The 20,573-nt window shown below is 40.0% G+C and overlaps 1 protein-coding gene across 9 annotated transcripts in view; it reads left to right on the top strand.

Annotated features, from left to right (window-relative positions):
- The window catches only part of TDRD5 (tudor domain containing 5), a 49,356-nt gene continuing 28,783 nt past the window's right edge, over positions 1-20,573 (top strand). For 2 of the 9 annotated variants that reach the window (XM_070746659.1, XM_070746658.1), the window contains exons 1-8: positions 99-357; positions 2,623-2,865; positions 3,727-4,155; positions 4,697-4,878; positions 9,320-9,403; positions 11,492-11,548; positions 12,014-12,167; positions 18,913-19,064. In XM_070746659.1, coding sequence (XP_070602760.1) covers positions 2,634-2,865; positions 3,727-4,155; positions 4,697-4,878; positions 9,320-9,403; positions 11,492-11,548; positions 12,014-12,167; positions 18,913-19,064 — 1,290 coding nt within the window. In that variant the 5' untranslated portion in view covers positions 99-357; positions 2,623-2,633. The other 7 variants (XM_070746653.1, XM_070746651.1, XM_070746650.1 and 4 more) reach the window with 7 other exon arrangements.

The following is a 20,573-nucleotide window of genomic DNA, read 5'->3' as shown; positions in this document are numbered from 1 at the left end:
GCGCCACTACGGCTGTTAATTGAACGCACTGCTGCCCCAAGTGGTTGTCCTGGTTATTATTTTTTCCCCAGCCCTCACCTCAAAAAAAATCTCCAACGTTGAGAACTGCTTGAGATACAGGACGCCCCATTTAGGGGGTCTCTCTCTCTCTCCCCCCTCCCCCTTCAGAAGGGAAGCTGAGCGAACGTGCGGCAGCGTGAAGATCTCGCGCCTGCTCCCGAACTGAGCCTGCGCAGCTGGCTTTGGGGTTCTAGTCGAATTCTGCGGGAGGAGCGAAAGGCCTTCGGAGCGGGCCAGGGCGTGTCGATTGTGGCAGTCTTTCAGACTCTTCAAACCAAGGCGTCGCTACGGGAGCAGGTGGGAAGAAGTCAGCTGGGAGAGAAAGAGGGCTGGAAGTGCTGGAGAACCTTGTGAGAAAACACAAGCAAACGAAATGTGTGGAGGAGAGGCGGCTTGGCTGAATTATTCCCGCAGCCAGACCACACCCACCCACAGACCACAGATAAAACAGAACTGGCTTGTTTTGTGGGAAGTCGTGGCTACAACTTTACAATTGGAAAAGTCCTCTTGGAAAACAAAACGCCGTTGACTTCCAATTGGAGTTGGTCTCGGATAAAATGCAGAGTTGCGTAAGGGGCTCAGGAGGGCGAGAGAGAGAGAGTTCAGTTTTGGGGCTCCCACTTGCAGGTTTGAAAAGCAGCCTGTTATCACTGTTTGCAGTTACGAATTCCCCACCTCAGTAAAGAAACTCAATTATAGTCGCCTGAATATTAACTTAGTTTATCATATGAATTCATTCCATTCCACAGTTCTTAAGAGCAGTTGGTTGTGCAAAGCTAGAAAATTAGTAAATGTGACCTAAACATGGCCGCAGGGGGACATGCTCTTGTATTTTTGGCCAGATTAAAACAAGTGCAGGGTGGGGTGATCTGAACTTGGAACAGGTTATTTAAAAAAAAACCCTTTAATTTATCCTAAACAAGAGGGAATAGAAGATGAATTCAGTTAAAAAAACTCATATAGTACAGGATTTCTTTCATAAACATAGGCATAAATATAAAAAATGTTACAAATACAGCTGAAGGAGTCATTGTACAGAATGAGTGTACCTAATTCAGAAAGTTTAATCAGATTTTGTTTAGGATTTCTTTTTCTTGTATTTTGTAATTTCTATATTACCAGGATTTTTAAAATGGTATTTTTCCAATATAGCTGCCAATCTCACAAACATTTGAGTCATTAATGGTGGCGCATAAAAGTAAGTATGCTCAGTTTAAGGTTACTACAGGTGAGCTACAGCTTTAGACTTTAATAAATTTGTTGCATTGTTTTAATAAATAATTTGGAGTTCTTGGTGCTTTCTAAGCTTGTTTGTGCTTATAGACATTTTCATTACCTAACAAGGTAATGTCTGCAAACAAAAAGCCAAGCTCAGAGAGCATTAAAGATTAAACAATTTAACTCTGAGCCATATACATTGTCTTCTATTGATGTGTGTGTGTGTGTGTGTGTGTATATATATATATATATTTGTTTTCGTAGATTTTAATAATATATATATATATATATATATATATATATATATATATATATATATATACACTGTATATATGATTTCTTGTTGGCAGCAAAATGCCGAATCACTTCAGACAGAGTTTTAAAAATGAGGGTTAATATAATGGAGATCAAAGAACAATGTCATCTATTCACATGGAATTTTGTATAAAACCCTTTCTTCCCTCTGTGGTTTGCTTATAGACTGCTGTACTTACAAATGATGCAAGTATATTTTTTCATTCAATATTTCCTTTCCTCTATACCAGGGCTATATAAAGGCCTGTGGGTTGGATGCATCACGTGCTGACCACAGCCATACCCGGTTTAGCAAAGGGGGAAAAAGTTGTGATACGTCACGTGGCACTGCCCTGACAACATTGTGAAGATGTTTTTGAGGTGTGCTTAAAAAAAGATATTTATTATAGTTCCACTATTATAATCTGTAATATTACAAGCTGTAATAGTGGCTTATACTAAGAGCTATTAGTATTGATAGTCCTTGGTTAACAATGGTAATTGAGATGAGAATTTCCATTGCTAAGCAATATGGTTGTAACATATTGATGGCAATCCTGGTACTTCTTGTTACCATTGTTAAGTGAAGAAAATGGTTATTATGTGAGTTACAAGCAGACTAGCAACAGAGCTGTTGCCAGGTGTGAGCAGGTGTACGGTTGGCTGTGAGAATGGAAGGGCTGGGTGTGACTTTATTGGGTGACTTGTGACCATCCTTGCTGACTTCTCTGTTGACCTTGCTTATGGAAAGTCAACAGAAAAGATTGGAAGTGGCTATTGACTGTGGGATGCTGCTATTATCATGTGAGCTGGTTGCCAAGCACACAGATCATTTCATGTGAATGCAGGGCAGACTACCTCAAGGACCAGTTCTAAATACCATTCGTTTATCCCCATCTATAACTTTGAACAGTTGCTGAATGAGTGTTTGTTAAATTAAGTCTCTCTGTATTTATATTCTTCTATTTCTTCTTGACCACAGGTAAAGTTCCATGGCATTTTTGGTTCTGTTATCATAGGAAGTACTATTTTTTTGTCTTTTTCATTTAGTCAGTGTAAACATGACAGATCAAGAACAGCAAATGAACTTACTGAAGAAAGAAGTGCGGTCGCTGTTGACACCTATCAAGGAAGGTCTTACCCCTTACCAGTTAGAACAAGAATACAAGTCAATGATAGGAAAAATGCTTCCTTTGCGTGTATTGGGTTACCATTCTGTTATGGAACTAGTGAAGGACATGCCTGATACTGTTAACATATCTTCAAAAGGAAATGGTACTGTTATTCTCAAAGGTGGGTTTGATTTTAATCTGGTAAAAGTAATGTTTAAAAAGTACAGTAATACCTCTACTTACAAACTTAATTCGTTCCGTGACCAGGTTCTTAAGTAGAAAAGTTTGTAAGAAGAAGCATTTTTTCCCATAGGAATCAATGTAAAAGCAAATAATGAGTGCGATTGGGAAAATCACACAAAGGCTACTGGTACTATGGACGAAAACATTTTTGCAAGGCAGGCTGGGGGAGGTGCCATCTATAAAACATAGAGGTTCTCTTTATAATTTGTTGTTTGAGTTAATTTATAATTTAGTGTCCAAATTTCCCCCCACTTATAGCATAGCCAAAGTTTTGGGCCCATGCAATCGTGTTGCCTTTAACTTCTTCATCCAGAAGCTTGTACTATAATAAAAAGTTGTATAGTTTTGATATTATTGTTTGTCTGTGCCCAGTAGAAGTTTATCTAGCGTATTTGTTTTTTGGAAACCATATTTTACTTTGTCTTTATTGTACCTAGATTGGATCTGTAGATAGTGTAGCCAATCCAAATTTATACCTCTTTCTTGAAGTGTTTCTTTTAAAATTAATTTCATCTTTTTTTGTCCATTAATGAATCATATGTTATAAGGGCTTTCAAAGCAATCCAAAATTTGAAACATGAATTGTAAAGGTCAAAAGCCCAAAAAGATGGGAGAGAAAATTGCAAATGAAACAGTAGAAAGCTGTGGGAGTATTTGTTTTAAAAAGTTCTGTAATGCTAGACTTAAGAGTGGGAGATTATGACCTGTAACAATTAGGAAAATATATGTGCCTGCAGAATGCAAACTCTAGGAATTAGTACTGTGATAATAAACTGTTACTTTTTTTTCTGTCTTTCAGCTATTGCTGATGAATCTACCAAAAGTATTGCAAGCTTGGTTGCCAGACAAAAGAGCAGATCTAAGCTACCACATTCCAAAAATAACTTGAAGTTCTCTTTGCCTTCCATCTTTTGCTCTCAAGGGCCTTTGCACCCCCAACGTTCTCTAAATTTGCCTCGGCATGGGGGAGGTCCTCCTATTCTGCCCCCTGTTATAAAAAGTCAGCTGAAGGAAATGCTCAAATTTGCCCCAGTTTTGCTCTCAGATTTTGACAAAGCCTTTGCCCAACACTTTGGACGCAAATTTGAATTTGTGCGTTATGGATTCTTCTCAATGTTTGAAGTACTGAATGCAGCTTCGGATATTATTCAAATTGTTCAAACGAGAGCAGGCTCTCTGTTGATGTTAAATGAGCATCCTCTTACAAAGCAACCAGAAATGACAGAGTGTAAGACAGTGTTTATTTATATTCAACTGAAATGTGAATTTTTATATTCAACAGGAATATATTTATCATACCTGGCTTACAAAAACTTTGAGAATTGCTGGAAAATACATACTGCAGTGATAGAGGCTGTGGTGACGTTTTACCTTCTGAGAGCGTGTACTTTGAGATGATAAATACAAACATTCTTGGCTATACCTGGAGGAGAAATAGTAATAGTAGAATTGCTCAGTGCTTCTCTAGGTTGAAGATTATAGCACTGGCTGGATTTATAGTAAGAAGATTAATTTACTGAGGTTAAGGCAATGGAAGATATATTTATTACAGTAGTCTTTGCTGAAAGGTTGGTTGGTTAGATTTATGCATATCATTGCAGATGACATATATTGATACAGACATGAATCTGCATATGTTCCTTGTCCCAACTGGCCTTCTGGTAAACGATTGAAATTTTGCTCTTTAGAAGTTTAATATTGACTGGCTTGAAATAGAAAATGGAATTATGTGTAATTACTGCTGACATTTTTATCCTGTCTTTCTTAAGGCAAAATGGCAGTCCAGTCATGTGAAACAGAGCAAACGTCGCCTGCTGCTGTACCAGCACCTGTGGCAGAGATGCCTTCTCCAATCCTGCTAATGGATGAACAGTGTTCAACCACAGACCAGAAATCTGATGATTTGCAAAATCAGATAAAACTAGTTGAAAGTCCAAAAATGGGAACTGAGGTGAGGATGAGACAATAAGAAGTAAATGTATTATACCCTAGAGATGACTGAAATGAAGGATGCATTTAGATCATAGAAATTCTCTGGCATGGAATGCCTTTTCATTTTATACAGCCAACATCAGAAACTGACTATGGAATCAGCTTTAAATACTCTTAGCCAAAATAATATTCTAAGCGTCCCCACATAAATATAACTTTCCAATGCAGCTGTAATTCAAATGAACAAGTCCCATTCTTGATTTATAATAACATGAGCCGCAATAATGCAGTACAGTAGTTATAATGCAGTAATGCAGGCTACTTCTGCTGATCACTGGCTGCCAGCAGTTTGGCAGTTCAGGTCTTGGCTGCATAGATAGAGCAGTGTTTTTTGAGCCGCGGCACATTATTCATATTTTCAAAATCCTGGGGAACATTGACCGGGGGGGGGGGGGGGGGGGGGGGCTAAAGAAAAGTTTGGACAAAAAAAAATTCTCTTCCTCAATTTCACTCTATTTCTCCCTCCCTCTTTCTCTTCCTTCCCTTCTTTCTCTCTCTCCATCCCTCTTTCTTTCTTCCTCTCTTTTTTGCTCTCTTTCTCTCTCCCTCCTTCCTTCTCTCTATGTCTTTCTCTCTCCCTTGCTCTCTCTCTGCCTCTCTTGCTATCTCTCTTTCATTCTCTCTCTTTCGCTCTCTTTCTGTCTCTCTTGCTATGTCTCTTTCTCTCTCTCTCTCTCTCTGTCTCTCTTGCTATCTCTTTGTCTCTCTCTCTTGCTATCTCTTTCTCTCTCTTGCTATCTTTCTTTTTTTCTCTCTCTCTTGCTATGTCTCTCTTTCTCTGTCTCCCTCCCTCTTTCCTTTCTATCTCTCCCTCCCTCTTTCCTTTCTCTCCCTCCCTCTTTCCTTTCTATCTCTTTTCTTTCTATCTCTCCCTCCCTCTTTCCTTTCTATCTTTCTCTCCGTCCCTCAGCGGGGGCAAAGAAGAAGGAAGGCAGGCTGCAGAGGGCACCGAGGACAAGAGCGCTCGCTCGCTCCCTCGCCCTCTGACTTCCCTCCCTTGCTGCTGAAGGGACGAGCGCGGGCACGCTGCAAGAAGGGTTTTTTTGCTTTCCCCCCCCTTCCCCCGCCTCACGGGAGAGAGTGAGAGAGAGAAAGAGCAGCGCCCTGTCGGTTCCGAGCGCAGCCAGGGAAAGCGGCCTCGAGCCGAGTGCGAACTGTGGGATGCGGCAAAGGACTCCTTGTCAACCAAAAAAGGGTGGGGGTGGCAAAGGCAAAGCCTGGGAGGCGGGGAAGGGAAGAGCGGGAGACCCCCAGACAGAACGGCTGAGGGGAAGGAAAGATGGAAGGAGGGAGGGATTGAGAAGCGAAGCCGGGGAGGGCTGAGAGAAAAGGGGAGCGGCGCGCGCGCGAGAGGGGCTGGGCGTGCATTCCCGAAACGGATGGAGAAAGCCCTCTCGCAGCGAAAGCGCTCCCAGCCAGGGGGCTGCGAGAGAGGGCTGGGAGCGCTTTCGTCCCGAGGAGCTGAAGCTGCAGCCGCCGCGAGAGAAGTCGCGCCCCAAGGCAGGTGGCGGCGGCGGAGGAGAGGGGGCAGATCGGGCCGGGAGCTTGGCGGCACACCTGCCTGTGTCTCGCGGCACACTAGTGTGCTGCGGCACACCGGTTGGGAAACGCTGAGCTAGAGGTATAACAAGCAGGAAGAGGGAGATTATGATCCCGCTATATAGAATGCTGGTGAGACCACATTTGGAATACTGTGTTCAGTTCTGGAGACCTCATCTACAAAAAGATATTGACAAAATTGAACGGGTGGAAGGTCTTAAGCATAAAACGTATCAAGAAAGACTTAATGAACTCGATCTGTATAGTCTGGAGGACAGAAGGAAAAGGGGGGACATGATCGAAACATTTAAATATATTAAAGGGTTAAATAAGGTCCAGGAGGGAAGTGTTTTTAATAGGAAAGTGAACACAAGAACAAGGGGACACAATCTGAAGTTAGTTGGGGGAAAGATCAAAAGCAACATGAGAAAATATTATTTTACTGAAAGAGTAGTAGATCCTTGCAACAAACTTCCAGCAGACGTGGTAGATAAATCCACAGTAACTGAATTTAAACATGCCTGGGATAAACACATATCCATCCTAAGATAAAATACAGAAAATAGTATAAGGGCAGACTAGATGGACCAGGAGGTCTTTTTCTGCCGTCAGACTTCTATGTTTCTATGTTTCTATGTTACCAGCTCAAGGTTGACTCATCCTTCTGAGGTTGGTATAATGTGGACCCAGATCCTTGGGGATTGACTCTAAACTGCTTAGAGAAGGCTGTAAAGTACTGTGAAGCTGTATATAAGTCTGAGTGCTATGCTATTGTCTAATTTTCATAAATCAAATAGATTAATGTAAGAAATATTTATCTGTTCATTCCTATATATTAGTATCTCTTGTTTTATTTGAATTGGATATATAAAAATTGTGAAAACATTGCTTTGGCCGAGAAATGTATTCAATGAAGAACCCCTTCTCCTGAACTCCAATCCCTATCATTAGGAGCAAAAATTATTTTAAATGGTCTCAATGGGTTTTCCAGTTATTTGGGACCTTGCTGCATGTACTGCTGACTTAAGTTCTGCCAGTATGTTATCTTTGAAGATATATGGCCATTAACAAAAAAAAAGTTAACACTTCAAATTGCTATCAGTAATGAAAAAGCTGTGATGCTATTTCTGATGCTGAATTGCACCTTTAGAATCAGTCACTTTCATCCATGGGGTTCTGGAAGTTGTAAAGTACATTTAATCTGTAAGGATCAAATGGTTAATGTAAAGTAATGAAATAATCCTTATGTACATTGGGTTATCTATAAACATCCTTGCACAGTATAAGACGTTTAAATCCTATCTTTTTAAAACAATCAAGTAGAGTTCTGGAGTGCCACACAATATTCAGAGAATAAGTCTGTTTTCTAATTATTCCTGGGCTAAAAGGTAGGAGGAGCTACTAATTTAGCTTTCAATGTTTATTTCTGCTTTATTACAAGCATGTTCACCTTTTTGTATGATAAATTTATTCTGGGCAGCTAACCAAAGGAAACAAGAAATATATTTTCAAATATTTAATATAAAAATTTAAAACAATTCTTGAGCGAGACAATATATACTGCTCAAAAAAATAAAGGGAACACTCAAATAACACATCCTATATCAGAATGAATGAAATATTTGTGCACAACAGCATGTGAAATTGATTGTCAATCAGTGTTGCTTCCTAAGTGGACAGTTTGATTTCACAGAAGTTTGATTTACTTGGAGTTATATTGTGTTGTTTAAGTGTTCCCTTTATTTTTGTGAGCAGTGTATAATAAAAGAGTTGGAAGGGACCTTGGAGGTCTTCTAATCCAACCCCCTGCTTAGGTAGGAAACCCTACATCACTTCAGACAAATGGTTATCTAACATCTTCCAGTGTTGGAGCATTCCCAAATTGTGGAGGCAAGTTGTTCCATGACTAATTGTTCTGTCAGGAAATTTCTCCTTAGTTCTATGTTGCTTCTCTCCTTGATTAATTTTCACCCATTTCTTCTCCTACCCTCAGATGCTATGGAGAATAGCTTCACTTCCTCTTGTTTGTGGCAGCCCCTGAGATATTGGAACTAAAGTAAACGGATATTGAAATAAAATTACCAGCCTAATCTTTATATGCATCTAGCTAATCTACATTTGATTAATACAAATAATATGAGCTTACTTCTAAATTTAGTTACCTCACATAAAAATGGAAAATTAAAAAAACCCTACTAAAATGTTTGAAAAGAAAATTCTCCTTGCTTATCACTGCAGTCCAAAAGTTGTACCTTATCGTTCCCTCCTCAACCAACAAATGCTTTAATTACTAATTAAATAGTGTATGGATTTACATAACTATTTAAATTTATTTGTATTAGTTATGTATAAAAAGTATCTAAATTTTAACAAAGATCTGAAACTATTTTACAACAGGTATTTCTTAGCCAAGTCTCTTAATTAAAAATTCCTCTCAAGGGCTTGCTTCTAAATATTTGTTTTCTGTTATATAGGGTCCTGGGAAATTAATCTCTCAGAAGGGTTTTCTCTTGATTTACTTTTGAATATAAGATTTTTTCCCCATATATGAAAATTTTAGAAACCAAGAAGTATTATACTCCATTAATTTAAAAAAGAAAACATCTTGTTACTTAGTGATTAATGTTTAGCATTGGATTCTTGATAGCTACTGACAATTGGGGAAGATGTTGATTTCTTTTCTGTTCTGCTTTTGATCTCTTGGAATCCTCTCTTGGGATATTTTGGCTAGCCACAGTGCTAAATGCAGTCGCATAATGGAAGATTTTTAATCCGATTCCAGCATTTTGTTTGATTTTAGATGTGTACTATATGTACTTATACTTCCTTTCACGCTGGATAACTCCCTTTTTCTCCCAAAGCTCAAGAAAGAAATTAAGATTGCCCTGGCCCAAAAAGGACCTGGAGGAATAGTCAGCTCAGATCTTAAAGAAAAAATTAAAATTGTAAGTACTGTATTCCGTTTGGCTGTAGTTTGTATTTTGAAGATAACAGCCCAGAGAACATAGGTAGAAATAGGATCCATTCAGTGATAAAGCAAAATGCTTTGAACTTAGTGGGAAAAAATTAACATTGCTGCCCACCAACTTTTTCATAAACTTTTGTGGACCTATCCAAATTAGCTGGGTGGGGAAAGAAACCCACATGTATTTCTCTGCCTTCACTTCTATCTATCACTGAAAGGATATTGAATTCCTACATACAATACTATCGGTTGGGATACAAACAATATTTGTTTGCAAATTCTCATAATTAATGTGAATTTCCTCAAATCCAAACACTTTTTAAAAATTATTATTTTTTAAATCTTTTATAAAATTTTAATATTTTTCTTTTGCTATATGTAATTCTCTGATGTATTTTTAAGCAAAATTAAAATGTCCTTGCCATCAGTAAATAGCCCTTTTAAGATACAACTTTAACAGATTCCTTTTTGGATATATATTTCATAGATAGGTTTATTTTGTTTAGTTTTTTAAAGCAAGTCTTGGTTCAATTTCATCATCTAGGTTATCTATTACATTTGCTCTTTGGATCTCTTCCATATAAATCATATATGAGTTCTGGAAATTTCTATGGGAGCATTGTGAACACAAGAATGCCTTGCCCAATTTTTAAAACTGGTGAAAGTACACCAGGATTTGCAATATTATTTGTACCATCAGGAAACTGAGATTTCCCTCTCCTTCCTTTATTCTTAGGAACTAAAATTTGGTTTGCAATTACCCTCCAAATGAAATTAGAATTCAAAGAATACCAAGATTAATGCAAAACCACCTACTGTATTTTTCAGAGTATAAGACACACCTTCCCTCCCCACCCGAAAGAGGGTGAAAACTTGGGTGGACTACAATGGAGGTTTCAGGGAAAAAAACCCTCTGAAACTGAGGTTTCAGAGGCTGGAAAAGCAAAGCACAGAGCTCACAACCAACAAACCTGTTGCTAAATTCACCTGGGAACAGCTGGTTGAAGGTATTCAGGTATTCAGGAAGGCCATCCACCCCTCAATCAGCTTTTTTCTTATTTTTTCCTCCCCCAAAACTAAGGTGCATCTTATACTCCGTTGCATCTTATATTCTGAGAAATACAGTAGCTTTCTTGTTTATACTTCAATCAAATAATAAAAATGTATTAACACAGAGTAGACAAATGTCATATTGCTATGGTCAAAGTATAGAAGGTTTTTTTTTAGAATAAAGAGTACTGATATTGAAATATTTTTGTAAATATTTAGATAACTTATCAGTATTATTATAATCAATATAATATAATATATACAACAATGTGAAATCACAACTGCCAGTTCCTTAATTTGTATTGGCCTTCATATACATCCAGTTCTGCCCAAGATCCTAGGATGTTGTCAGATATCAGGATAATGTATCTTTGAAGCAGTATGGCATTTTGTAATTGACAGAAATTTTGTCAATGCATACATTTTCTAAGATTTTTTGGGGTACAGTATAGTCCCAGTGCCGATAACCACTGGGATTACCATGGCAGATTTATGCCACAATCCATAACAGTATTATTATATGTTGCACAGCCAGCCAGATATTTAGACTGAATTTGGCATTTTTATTCATCTATTGAATTTTCTTAAGCATCTGGGTTAAGGAGATGTTTTTGATGGGATTGTATCATCACAGGCTGTAAACTGTTCCAAGTAAATTATCATGATCATTATTTATATCCCTCTTTTATTTGTACAACTGAAAGCAGCATGCATAATGATCCCATTCTCTACTTTTCCCCACAATAGTAAACTTTGTTAGATACATTTTTTATTGTTTGGGCCACAGTTGTGACAGTTTTTAGTGTGTTTTATGGAGTGAATGATAATGAATGTTTTAAATTATTTTAGGATTTTTAGGATTTTTAAATTATATTAATTGGATTAGATGTACTACTATGTTTTTATATATGTTGTGAGCCGCCCTGAGTCCTCGGAGAGGGGTGGCATACAAATCCAATAAGTAAGTAAGTAAGTAAGTTGTAAATAAGCTTAACAATCACTCTGATTTATTTTAAAGATTATAGCCCAGCACCCAAATGGCCTCCTTGCTTCCATGTTACCTGGAGAATTTGAGGTAATGGTGGTGTGTTTATTCAGATATATTTGTGTTTACTGCCTTTTACACCTGCAGGCATTCTCTTGCTCTCATTCTATGATAACTATTGGAATAAATAGGACAGTGCATACTGTAGACTAAAATAGTGCAATATTTAACCCCACTGCATGGATTTCTAGTATAAAAAAACAGTTAATACCATCATTTGACAGTGTACATGCAAATAATGCCAGGTGCAGAGACACTGAGGCTTATAATTCTTGGTTTCATATACTTCTTCTTTTATATTGTGCATTTTTATTTAGAAATGATATAGCAATAGTAATAGCAAAATAGGTTTGTTATTCACATTTCATTTTAGATCCTGGTTTGCAAATTCATTTTATAATATTAGCTAAGTTGACTAATTTCTCATTTAATCATTCTTGCAAATTTAGTCATGGATTTCTGTTTTCATTTCTAAGATTTTTTTGTTTTATCTAGGAGTATTTTCATGAAAAATTGGCAGTAAGAAATCTGGGTTTCTTAAATTTGATGGAACTTATTGGTGCCCTTACCGATGTTCTCCGTATTGAATGCAGAGAAGGAGAACAAGATTGGCTCATCTTTGACATTGATTCTCAAAGCTTACCAGATGGTAAGTGGAAATCCTAGGTGCACAAATTTTCCAGAAAAATGGGCTCCTTTAGAGGTAATTCCCAAGCATTCCATTAGCGAACATTAAGAGTTACACGATCACTGCCCCTAGCGTCTCCGAACAAGGCCAAAAACTACGAATCTTGCAGCACCACAACAGTTGTTTGCCCTTACAAACAGGCTCTATGACATTCATCCTGCAATTGGCGGCTGAAATAGAGCTTCTAAGAGATGGATTCGCCCCTCAGGAGCCCCGCTTGGGCATCTAGAAGCTTTGCCCGGCACCTTGCTGGCTAAAATTGAGCTTCTCAGGGGCAGACTCGCCCCTCAAAAGTCCTGTTTGACCATCCAGAGGCCTCACCCAGCATCTTGCTGGCTGAAATGGAGCTTCTGAATGGTAGATCTGGCCTTCAGAAGCCCTGCTCAGCCTTCTGTGGGCCTCCCCAAGCCTGGTCCCTGGAAGCTCCATTTTGGCCTGCAACAGGCCATGGGAGATCTGTGGAGAGCCAAACAGAGCATCTTCACAAGGTAAGTGACCTTGCACAGCAGGTTGAAGAGAGGGAAGCAATTTGGGTCAGTATGAGGTATTTCAGTGGGTTGGGAAGGCCTTGGATGGTCTTAGGTAGATGATGATAGGCCCTGTTTCATCAGTAGGCCCCTAAGGCCTCCCTCAGTCTGAAATACCTCATGTGCCCTTAATGAACCTCACATTCAATTAGTGAATGCATGGGTGAAAGAAGGGAGTGATCTTCACTCCCACGAATCCTCGAGTTACGGAGGAAATGAGCAGGCTCCATTACATTTGTAACTTGAGGATTACCTGTATTTAATTTAATTATATAGATTTATAATTATTTAAATATTTGCAATGTAATTAATTAAAATGAATATTTACATTCTTATAGTAGAGATGCACCTTTTACGTTTTACTGAAGAATCTGTATTGAATTATGGTTTCAGTATGCCATTAAATTGCTTCCGGAAAATTGGGTTAATGACTGTTCTGGTCACAAATATGTTGCGTATATGTTTACAATGGGAAGTTGCAACATGTATCCATTTGTTCTCTTGAAAAGAATTTTAGTTCCAGCATGGATCTCTATGATTATACAAGTAGTAAAGTAAAGTATACTTATTTATTTGGAAATTTTATATTGCCATCTATATGGTCACAGTGACTCAAGGTTGCTTACAGAAAACAAAAGTACAATATAAAAGAAATAAAAATAATAAAACAATAGCACCCCCCCCCCTAGAAACATAGAAGATTGATGGTAGAAAAAGACCTCATCTAGTCTGCCCTTATACTATTTCCTGTATCTTATCTTAGGATGGATATATGTTTATCCCAGGCATGTTTAAGTTTAGTTACTGTGGATCTACCAACCACGTCTGCTGGAAGTTTGTTCCAAGCATCTACGACTCTGTCAGTAAAATAATATTTTCTCACGTTGCTTCTCATCTTTCCCCCAACTAACCTCAGATTGTGCCCCCTTGTTTTTGTGTTCACTTTCCTATTAAAAACACTTCCCTCCTGAACCTTATTTAACCCTTTAACATACTGTACATGAGTGTGGCAACACACACTCTTTAACATACATATTGTGACAACACACACTCATATTTAATGGGCTCTGTTCCACTCTGGGTTCCCCAGGCCTGCTGGCAGAACCATGTCTTAAGGGCCTTCCAAAAGAGTTTCACAGTGGGGGCCATTCTAGTTTCCAGAGATAGGATATTCCAGAGGGAAAGAGCCACGACGGAGAAGGCCCTTCTGAGTCCTGCCAGATGTGTCTCCTTAAGGCTTAGGGAATGGGACCTGCAACATTTCTTGCCTCATCACTCTAGCCCCACCATTCCATAAAGATATGGCTTCTTTTAAATAATCTACCACCTCAGAGATTCACCATTAACTTTACAGAAACAAACAGGGGTGAGGTCATCTAGATATTGATAAATATAACTGAAATTACCCTTCATTGGCCAGAATGCTGGGAATATGAGAAGATAATATGTCAAATCATGATATCAAATGGTGATATCAAATCACCATTCAAATTTGGTAAAAGCACAATATAGTGAAACTAGAAATGTCAAACTTCCCTCTGAATAGTACACAATAGTTATAATAAATTACATGGTTTTAATGATAAAACATTTAGAATTTTATTGTCCTCCCTAGAGCAGGGGAGAGAGAAGCCAGGAGTGGGTGGTAGCTCTTTCTTTTCCGGCCAGTGACAGCATGTGAACTTTTTTTGGTCACAACTGCACTTCCTGGAGATTCCCAGTTGAGCTCAGTCACTCGTCTGGATCAGACGACTACATAAAAGGAGCATGAGCATTTAAAGATTCCCCCCTCTTTGTTTATTTTCCTCAGGAGGCTTGATAAACGCCCAGTGGCGGATAGGTTTTCAGCCTTGCCACGTTGAGGGGTCTTGGATACCATGATCCCATGCTGACTGAGCTGGCTCGGAGAGTGGGCCCTCCAACCTGCTGGAGATTTTTAGTACAGGAGTGACCAGGGAGCAGAATAAATTATTTGGCTGCTTGGTGTTTTTTTGGGGGGGCCATGAATGGCGGGCACGGTTTAGCTCCAGATCAAATAGTGGCAGCAGCAACCCATTGCAGGTTAGCTCTGTCACTTTAAGAGGTGGGCAATGGTGGAGCTTATGCCTTTCAGCAGCAGCAGCCCAGGGGCAGAGAAAACCACCCAGTGGCCCCCAAGGGTCACGGGCTGAGAGCCCCCTGCCAGAGAGCGGCTGCAAGGGGAACTGCTGAGAAAAGCCTTGCAAAGGGAGCTGCCTGCAGCAGAGGTCCAAAAGAGATGCTGATAGGTGCTTAAGAGCTTTGGAAAAGGAGCTGGAGGGAGCCATGAGGTCTGGGAGAGATTGCTGAGGGAGAGACTGAGGCCTTAATCTCTCCAGAGGAGCAAGCCTTTGAATCAGCTTTAGATCCCAGTGTCTCTCGGCCTGATTGTTCCTCTTGATCACCAGATGGCGATAGAGAGAGGTTTCCCACTTTGGAAGTGGAATTTGGGGAAATTTTTTGTGCAGCACCTCCAAATCTGCTTACAATTGCTCCAAAGGAAATAATTCCTCCTCCAAGATATGTTCCAAAAGCTACATTTACTCCTACTGTGGTTGGGCCCTGCCCAGAGGAAGATGCAGTTGATTCAGAGTTACCTGATCTTCTGCAATTATTAGTTTTCAAGGCTATTTCCCTGGGAATAGCATCTGGCCTCCAACAATTGGGGTTTTCAGCCATGGGCCTTCCTCTTCATCGAAGACATCAAGTTGCCTCCAGGACTTTGAGGCATGGCCGGATTCTTCTAGGTTGCCTGTCCAAGCAACATCCTTTGGAAGTGAGGCTTCCTCTGTAGAAGGTAAATTCTCTGCTTTATCTGAGGAAGAGGAGATGGCTCCTGAGCTTTCGCTCTTTGCTGAGCTTTTTTGGCCTGATTTGTTTAAGTCATTGTTGCATAAAGCCAAGGACATAATGGAATTTGGGTTCTCCCAAAATTGATCCAGCTCAGGGAATAGGGAGCTCGGGCCATAGTCACTTCTCAGAGCCAGCCATTGAAATGGAAACTATGCCAGCACCCATATTATTCCTTGATGTGATTCAGAGACAATGGGCTAAGCCTGGGGTGAGGCTTCCCCATTCTGGAGCTAAAAAGGAGCTCTATAACTGATGGTGAACCTATGGCATGTGTACCACCGATGGCACGTGGAGCCATATCGGAGGGTATGTGAGGCATTGCCCTATGTCAGCTCCAGTGTGCATGCGTGCCCTGGCCAGCTGATTTTCAGTCTTGGGGAAGGCCATTTCACCCTCTGGATGCTTCAACGATATTGTGGTCCTTTCTGTGGTGGACCTCCAGGGCAATTCACAAGGGGTCTCTGTTTAGAGAGCCCAACAGGATCACCATAACAACAGATGCCAGTCTCTTTGGTTGAGGGTCCCTCCTGCAGTCTCGGATAACCCAAGGACAATGGACATGGTCAGATCTCCAGCACAAAATCAATTGGTTGCTTCTCAAAGTGGTCCACCTGCCTCTCAAGACTTTCCAGACCTCAGTGGTATATGATCACATTCTAGTCTTGATAGACAATGTGATCATCAAAGCCCAAGTCAACTGGCAAGGGGGAGCTTACTCAAGGTCCCTTACGGCGGAGGCCGAGATGCTGGGCCTCTGGGCAGAAAGGTGCCTTCTTTCCCTGAGAGCAGAGCACATAGCTGGAATGCAGAATGTACAGGCAGACTGCCTCAGCAGATCGACAGTGGTCCATTCAGAGTGACATCTGCATCCCCCTCTTTTTCAGGAGCTGTCATCCAGATATGGAACCCAGTTCTGGACCTCTTTGCCTCTTCAGGAAACACACAACTGCCGAGATTCTTCAGCAGGTTTGCAGGAGTGAAAGGGATAAACGCCCTATGTATTCCGTGGCCATGTGGTGTCCTATATATCTTTCCTCCTCTACCACAGCTGCCGGTGGTGGTCAGGAAGGTATTTCAGGAGCAGTTCCCCCCCATTGGCCCACCCAGAAGGCCATGGTTTGAAGATCTGGTAGGTCTTTCAGTAGAAAGTCCTTGGAGAATCTCTCAGGACAGGATCTCCCTCAGCCAGGGGGCACTGTTCCATTCGGAACCACAGTAACTCCAGTTGACCATATGGCACTTGAGTGGAGGATCCTAACCCAGGGTAATCTTCCATCCAAGGTCATCAGTACCATTCAAGCCTCTAGAGGGCAATCCACTATTAGAATTTATGACCACACATTGAAGAACTTATGTTCCTGGTGCACCATATTGTCAGTGGCACAAGTCCTAGGCTTTCGTCAAGGAGTTGGCCTCCAATAGCATTCGGAGACAGGTTGCAGCTCTGTCCTCCATGTTGTCCGTGTGGAAGCCAGGGGTCTTACCACTCACCACACAATGCACAGATTCCTCAGGCTTGCCGCTAATCTACACCCCACTGTAGTCCACAGGGATCCCTCTATGGATCTGGCAAAGGTGTTTCAGGCTCTGACAGGGGGCCTGTTTGAGTGTTTGACATCTGCGAGCCTAAGGTTTCTCACTCTGGCTTTCCTCATGGCTGTTGGGACAGCCAGGAGGATTTTTGAATTAGCGGCTCTTTCAGTGAGGAAGGATCTTTTTGTCTTTTATTCTGATAGAGTGGTGCTTGGATCGGACCATCCCTAAAGAAAACTCCTGGTTTCACAGGACCCAGGAGATACCTAACTTTTGCCCAAGCTCAATACACTCTGGAGGGGAAATGACATTTCCTAGATATGAGATGGGCTCTCTGGATAGTCAATAGGACTTTTTCCTTGAGGAAGACTGAATCTTTGTTTCATTTTAGCCTTCCACTTTGGGCTGGCAGGAGACCTCTTCAACAGTGGAAAAGTTGGCCAGAGCCTGTATAGCTATGGAGTGCAGCCACAACGGTGGCCTAATCAACACAGTTTTCAATAGAAGAGGTGTGTAGAGCTACTATCTGGTCTTCACCATTGCCTTTCATCAGGCATTATAAATTGGACATTTACACTTTGGCTGAAGCGGCCTTTGGCAGGCAAATCCAGAGGGTCCATGCTGATGAGAAGAGCTAGGCCAGACCTGTTGGGACAGCCAGGCTTTGGTATGTCCCACTCCTGGCTTCTCTTTCTCCTGCTCTAGGGAGAATGGGCATTGGTCTTAACTTGATTCCTGATTCTCGTAGAACTGGGGGAGAGAAGCCAAACCCTCCCTGCCACAGTCTAGTCAGGAGTAGGGTAGGATCTTACATTTTAAAGGTGTGAGTATGACCATCGATTCCCCATTGCTGAACTGGTGATCTTTAGGAAGTGTAGGCGTGACCAAAAAAGGGTCACATGTTCAGTCACTGGCCGGAAAAGCAAGAGCTACTACCCACTCCACGTTTCTCTCTCCCAGCTATATGAGAACCGGTGTTCAGGTAAGACCAATGCCCATTTTTGTTGCTTGCTCTGTTTGGGATAATGATTATTGTTTGATGTTCTGCAAAGGATGTTACATAAGATGCAAAGTTGAATTTTAAAAAATAAACTATTCTTTCTACAGAAGATAAAGCACAGTAGATTCCAGGGAACTTTAATAAATGCTATGTGAAGACACTTGACAGAAGGCTTATTTGTACACTTAAATCTCCTTGCATATGAAATTGTTCTACTTGCGTAGTCTACTTCAAGATACAGAATAAAGGGGAAACATGGATCAGTACTAGTTTGTATTTCACTAAAATCAGACAAGTTCGGTGTAATAAAGTTTGGATGTGAAACTCAACTTTGAAAGCTTTACTAGCTCAATGCAAGTAATGTTATGGTTTTATGCTTTACAGTTTTTATAGTTCAGGTTTGTTTATTGTCGTTATGAACCAAATAATTACAAATAATTAAAAAAACTAAATAACACCCCCCAGGTGTTTAACATGTTTTTTTCAGGGGCAAGTAAAATCCAGAGGGCTTTTTCTCTCTGTTCTGCATTTCTGAATGCAAGGAGCAGTCACTTGGGCATGAGTTTCACTAGAAAACCACTGCAGGAATTTGGAGTGTATCTTCCCCGAATTTTCTTTAGAAGTAAAACAGTGAGATTAAGCAGTGTCGTTTAAATGTATAATTTATAACCGGGCCATTTATATTTATTGTACAGCATTCCTGAATATAAAATTTTCCTTATTTTTGAATGAACATTTTTGTGTGTTTTAATATAGATCTATATTGTTCCTACAGATGAACAAACAAATGGTAAAATTTCTCAGTCCGGTTTATTAGCACAGCAGGAGGCCTCTGAAGAACCCGAAGTGCCCACTTGGGATTTCCTTTCCGAGAATTCTAAGAAACTGAAGACTACGTTCAATATAGTAACAAATATGGTACTGCCGGTATGGTGACACAATAATAGTACATATTTATGTAGTAAAACAGCATTTAACTTTAAAAGAGTGCAATAAAATCAAAGTTGCATATAGCAATAACAGCAATAAAAACCAAGAAAAGGCCGAGAAAATAAAAATGGCTTTCTCTGATTTCAAAGTGATGACTAGGGTACCAGATAAATTTCTGGTGAAGTATTTATTACGTGAGCACCACATTGCTGTACCCAATGTGCTCAGTGCGGCCTCTAAAGAAAAACTCAAGGTCTAGTATTCATTTGTACAGAGAAGTAATCTTTGGGTGTTCTGCACTAGAGATGAAGCCCGAAAATGAGGAAAAGAAGGATGTTAAATTGGTTCCAAAATAGCAATGCCATATTATTAAAAATATGATTCAGACTGCTAAATAGAATTGAAAAATATGAATACGCAGTATCAGTACTTCAATAGCTCCCATTCCATTTTGGAACCAATTTAACATCCTTCTTTTCCTCATTTTGGGGCTTCATCTCTAGTACAGAGCACCAAAAGTGCATTGCTAATGCACTTCCAAAGGCCATGTATAGTCCATCTGAGAATAACAATAATTAAACTCCAAATCATTTCATACTTCCAAGATCCCCAAGGTTTCATATTTCCAAGATCATTTCATACTTCCAAGATGCAACATCTCTTGAAAAAATTGAACAGCAATATCTCAGCATCCCTTCTTGAATTTACAACTGAAATAATGGAATCACTGAAAATTTTGAGAGCCTAATTTCTCCAATGGATTTTCCAAAATATATTATTTTCCTGTCAAAAATTATTTTAGGATATGTGCAAAATTGAACTTAAATCCTGATTGAAAAGTGAAAAAAGTTTCATTTAACACTACTTGAAATTGACTGGCACCCATGCGTAACCAATAATTCATTCTATTGCTTCCTTGAAAAAATTTGGGATAATGTTGGTGTGAAGAGTTTTTAGTGTCAGAGTTCCAAGTAACATCCTCAACGAAATAAAACTCCAGGGTTTGAGTTTTATCAAAAATCAATCTTATTATTATATGATGTGCCATCATATTGGCACATCTGGGAAAACCCGATTATGAAAGCTTCTGTTTTTCCACACCTAAAAGAAAGTTCAAGTCCCTGCCCCAACACCCACATGTCCATCACATTATTCAATCAATGCACCATCCCAACTGAAGATCCCTTCCAGGAATACCCCACCAGGTGCAGAGCAGAATGACCTTGACTCTTGGAGAAAGGAATGTTATTTTGACTATAGGTCCCCACTTACACAATCTCCCCTCCCAGTTTCTCATAGCACTAAATGTGGTAGGCCTGAAGATCCAATGCCCAAGATGGTTTCCAGGCCTGACATTTAGATATTAAAATTCTCATATCTTTCAAGATGTTTATTTTTCCACTGATTTAATGCAGATTTTTTTAATGTGTTCAAGCTATTTTGTGCGATCCTTTCTATTTATTAAATGTTATGAAGGTGGGAGATGTGGAGAAACTGTAGGGATAT

The sequence above is a fragment of the Erythrolamprus reginae genome, chromosome 3 (assembly GCF_031021105.1).
Source record: "Erythrolamprus reginae isolate rEryReg1 chromosome 3, rEryReg1.hap1, whole genome shotgun sequence".
Lineage (NCBI taxonomy): Eukaryota > Metazoa > Chordata > Lepidosauria > Squamata > Dipsadidae > Erythrolamprus > Erythrolamprus reginae.
Note: the sequence above shows the minus strand (reverse complement) of the source record. Positions and strands in the feature narration are given on the sequence as shown.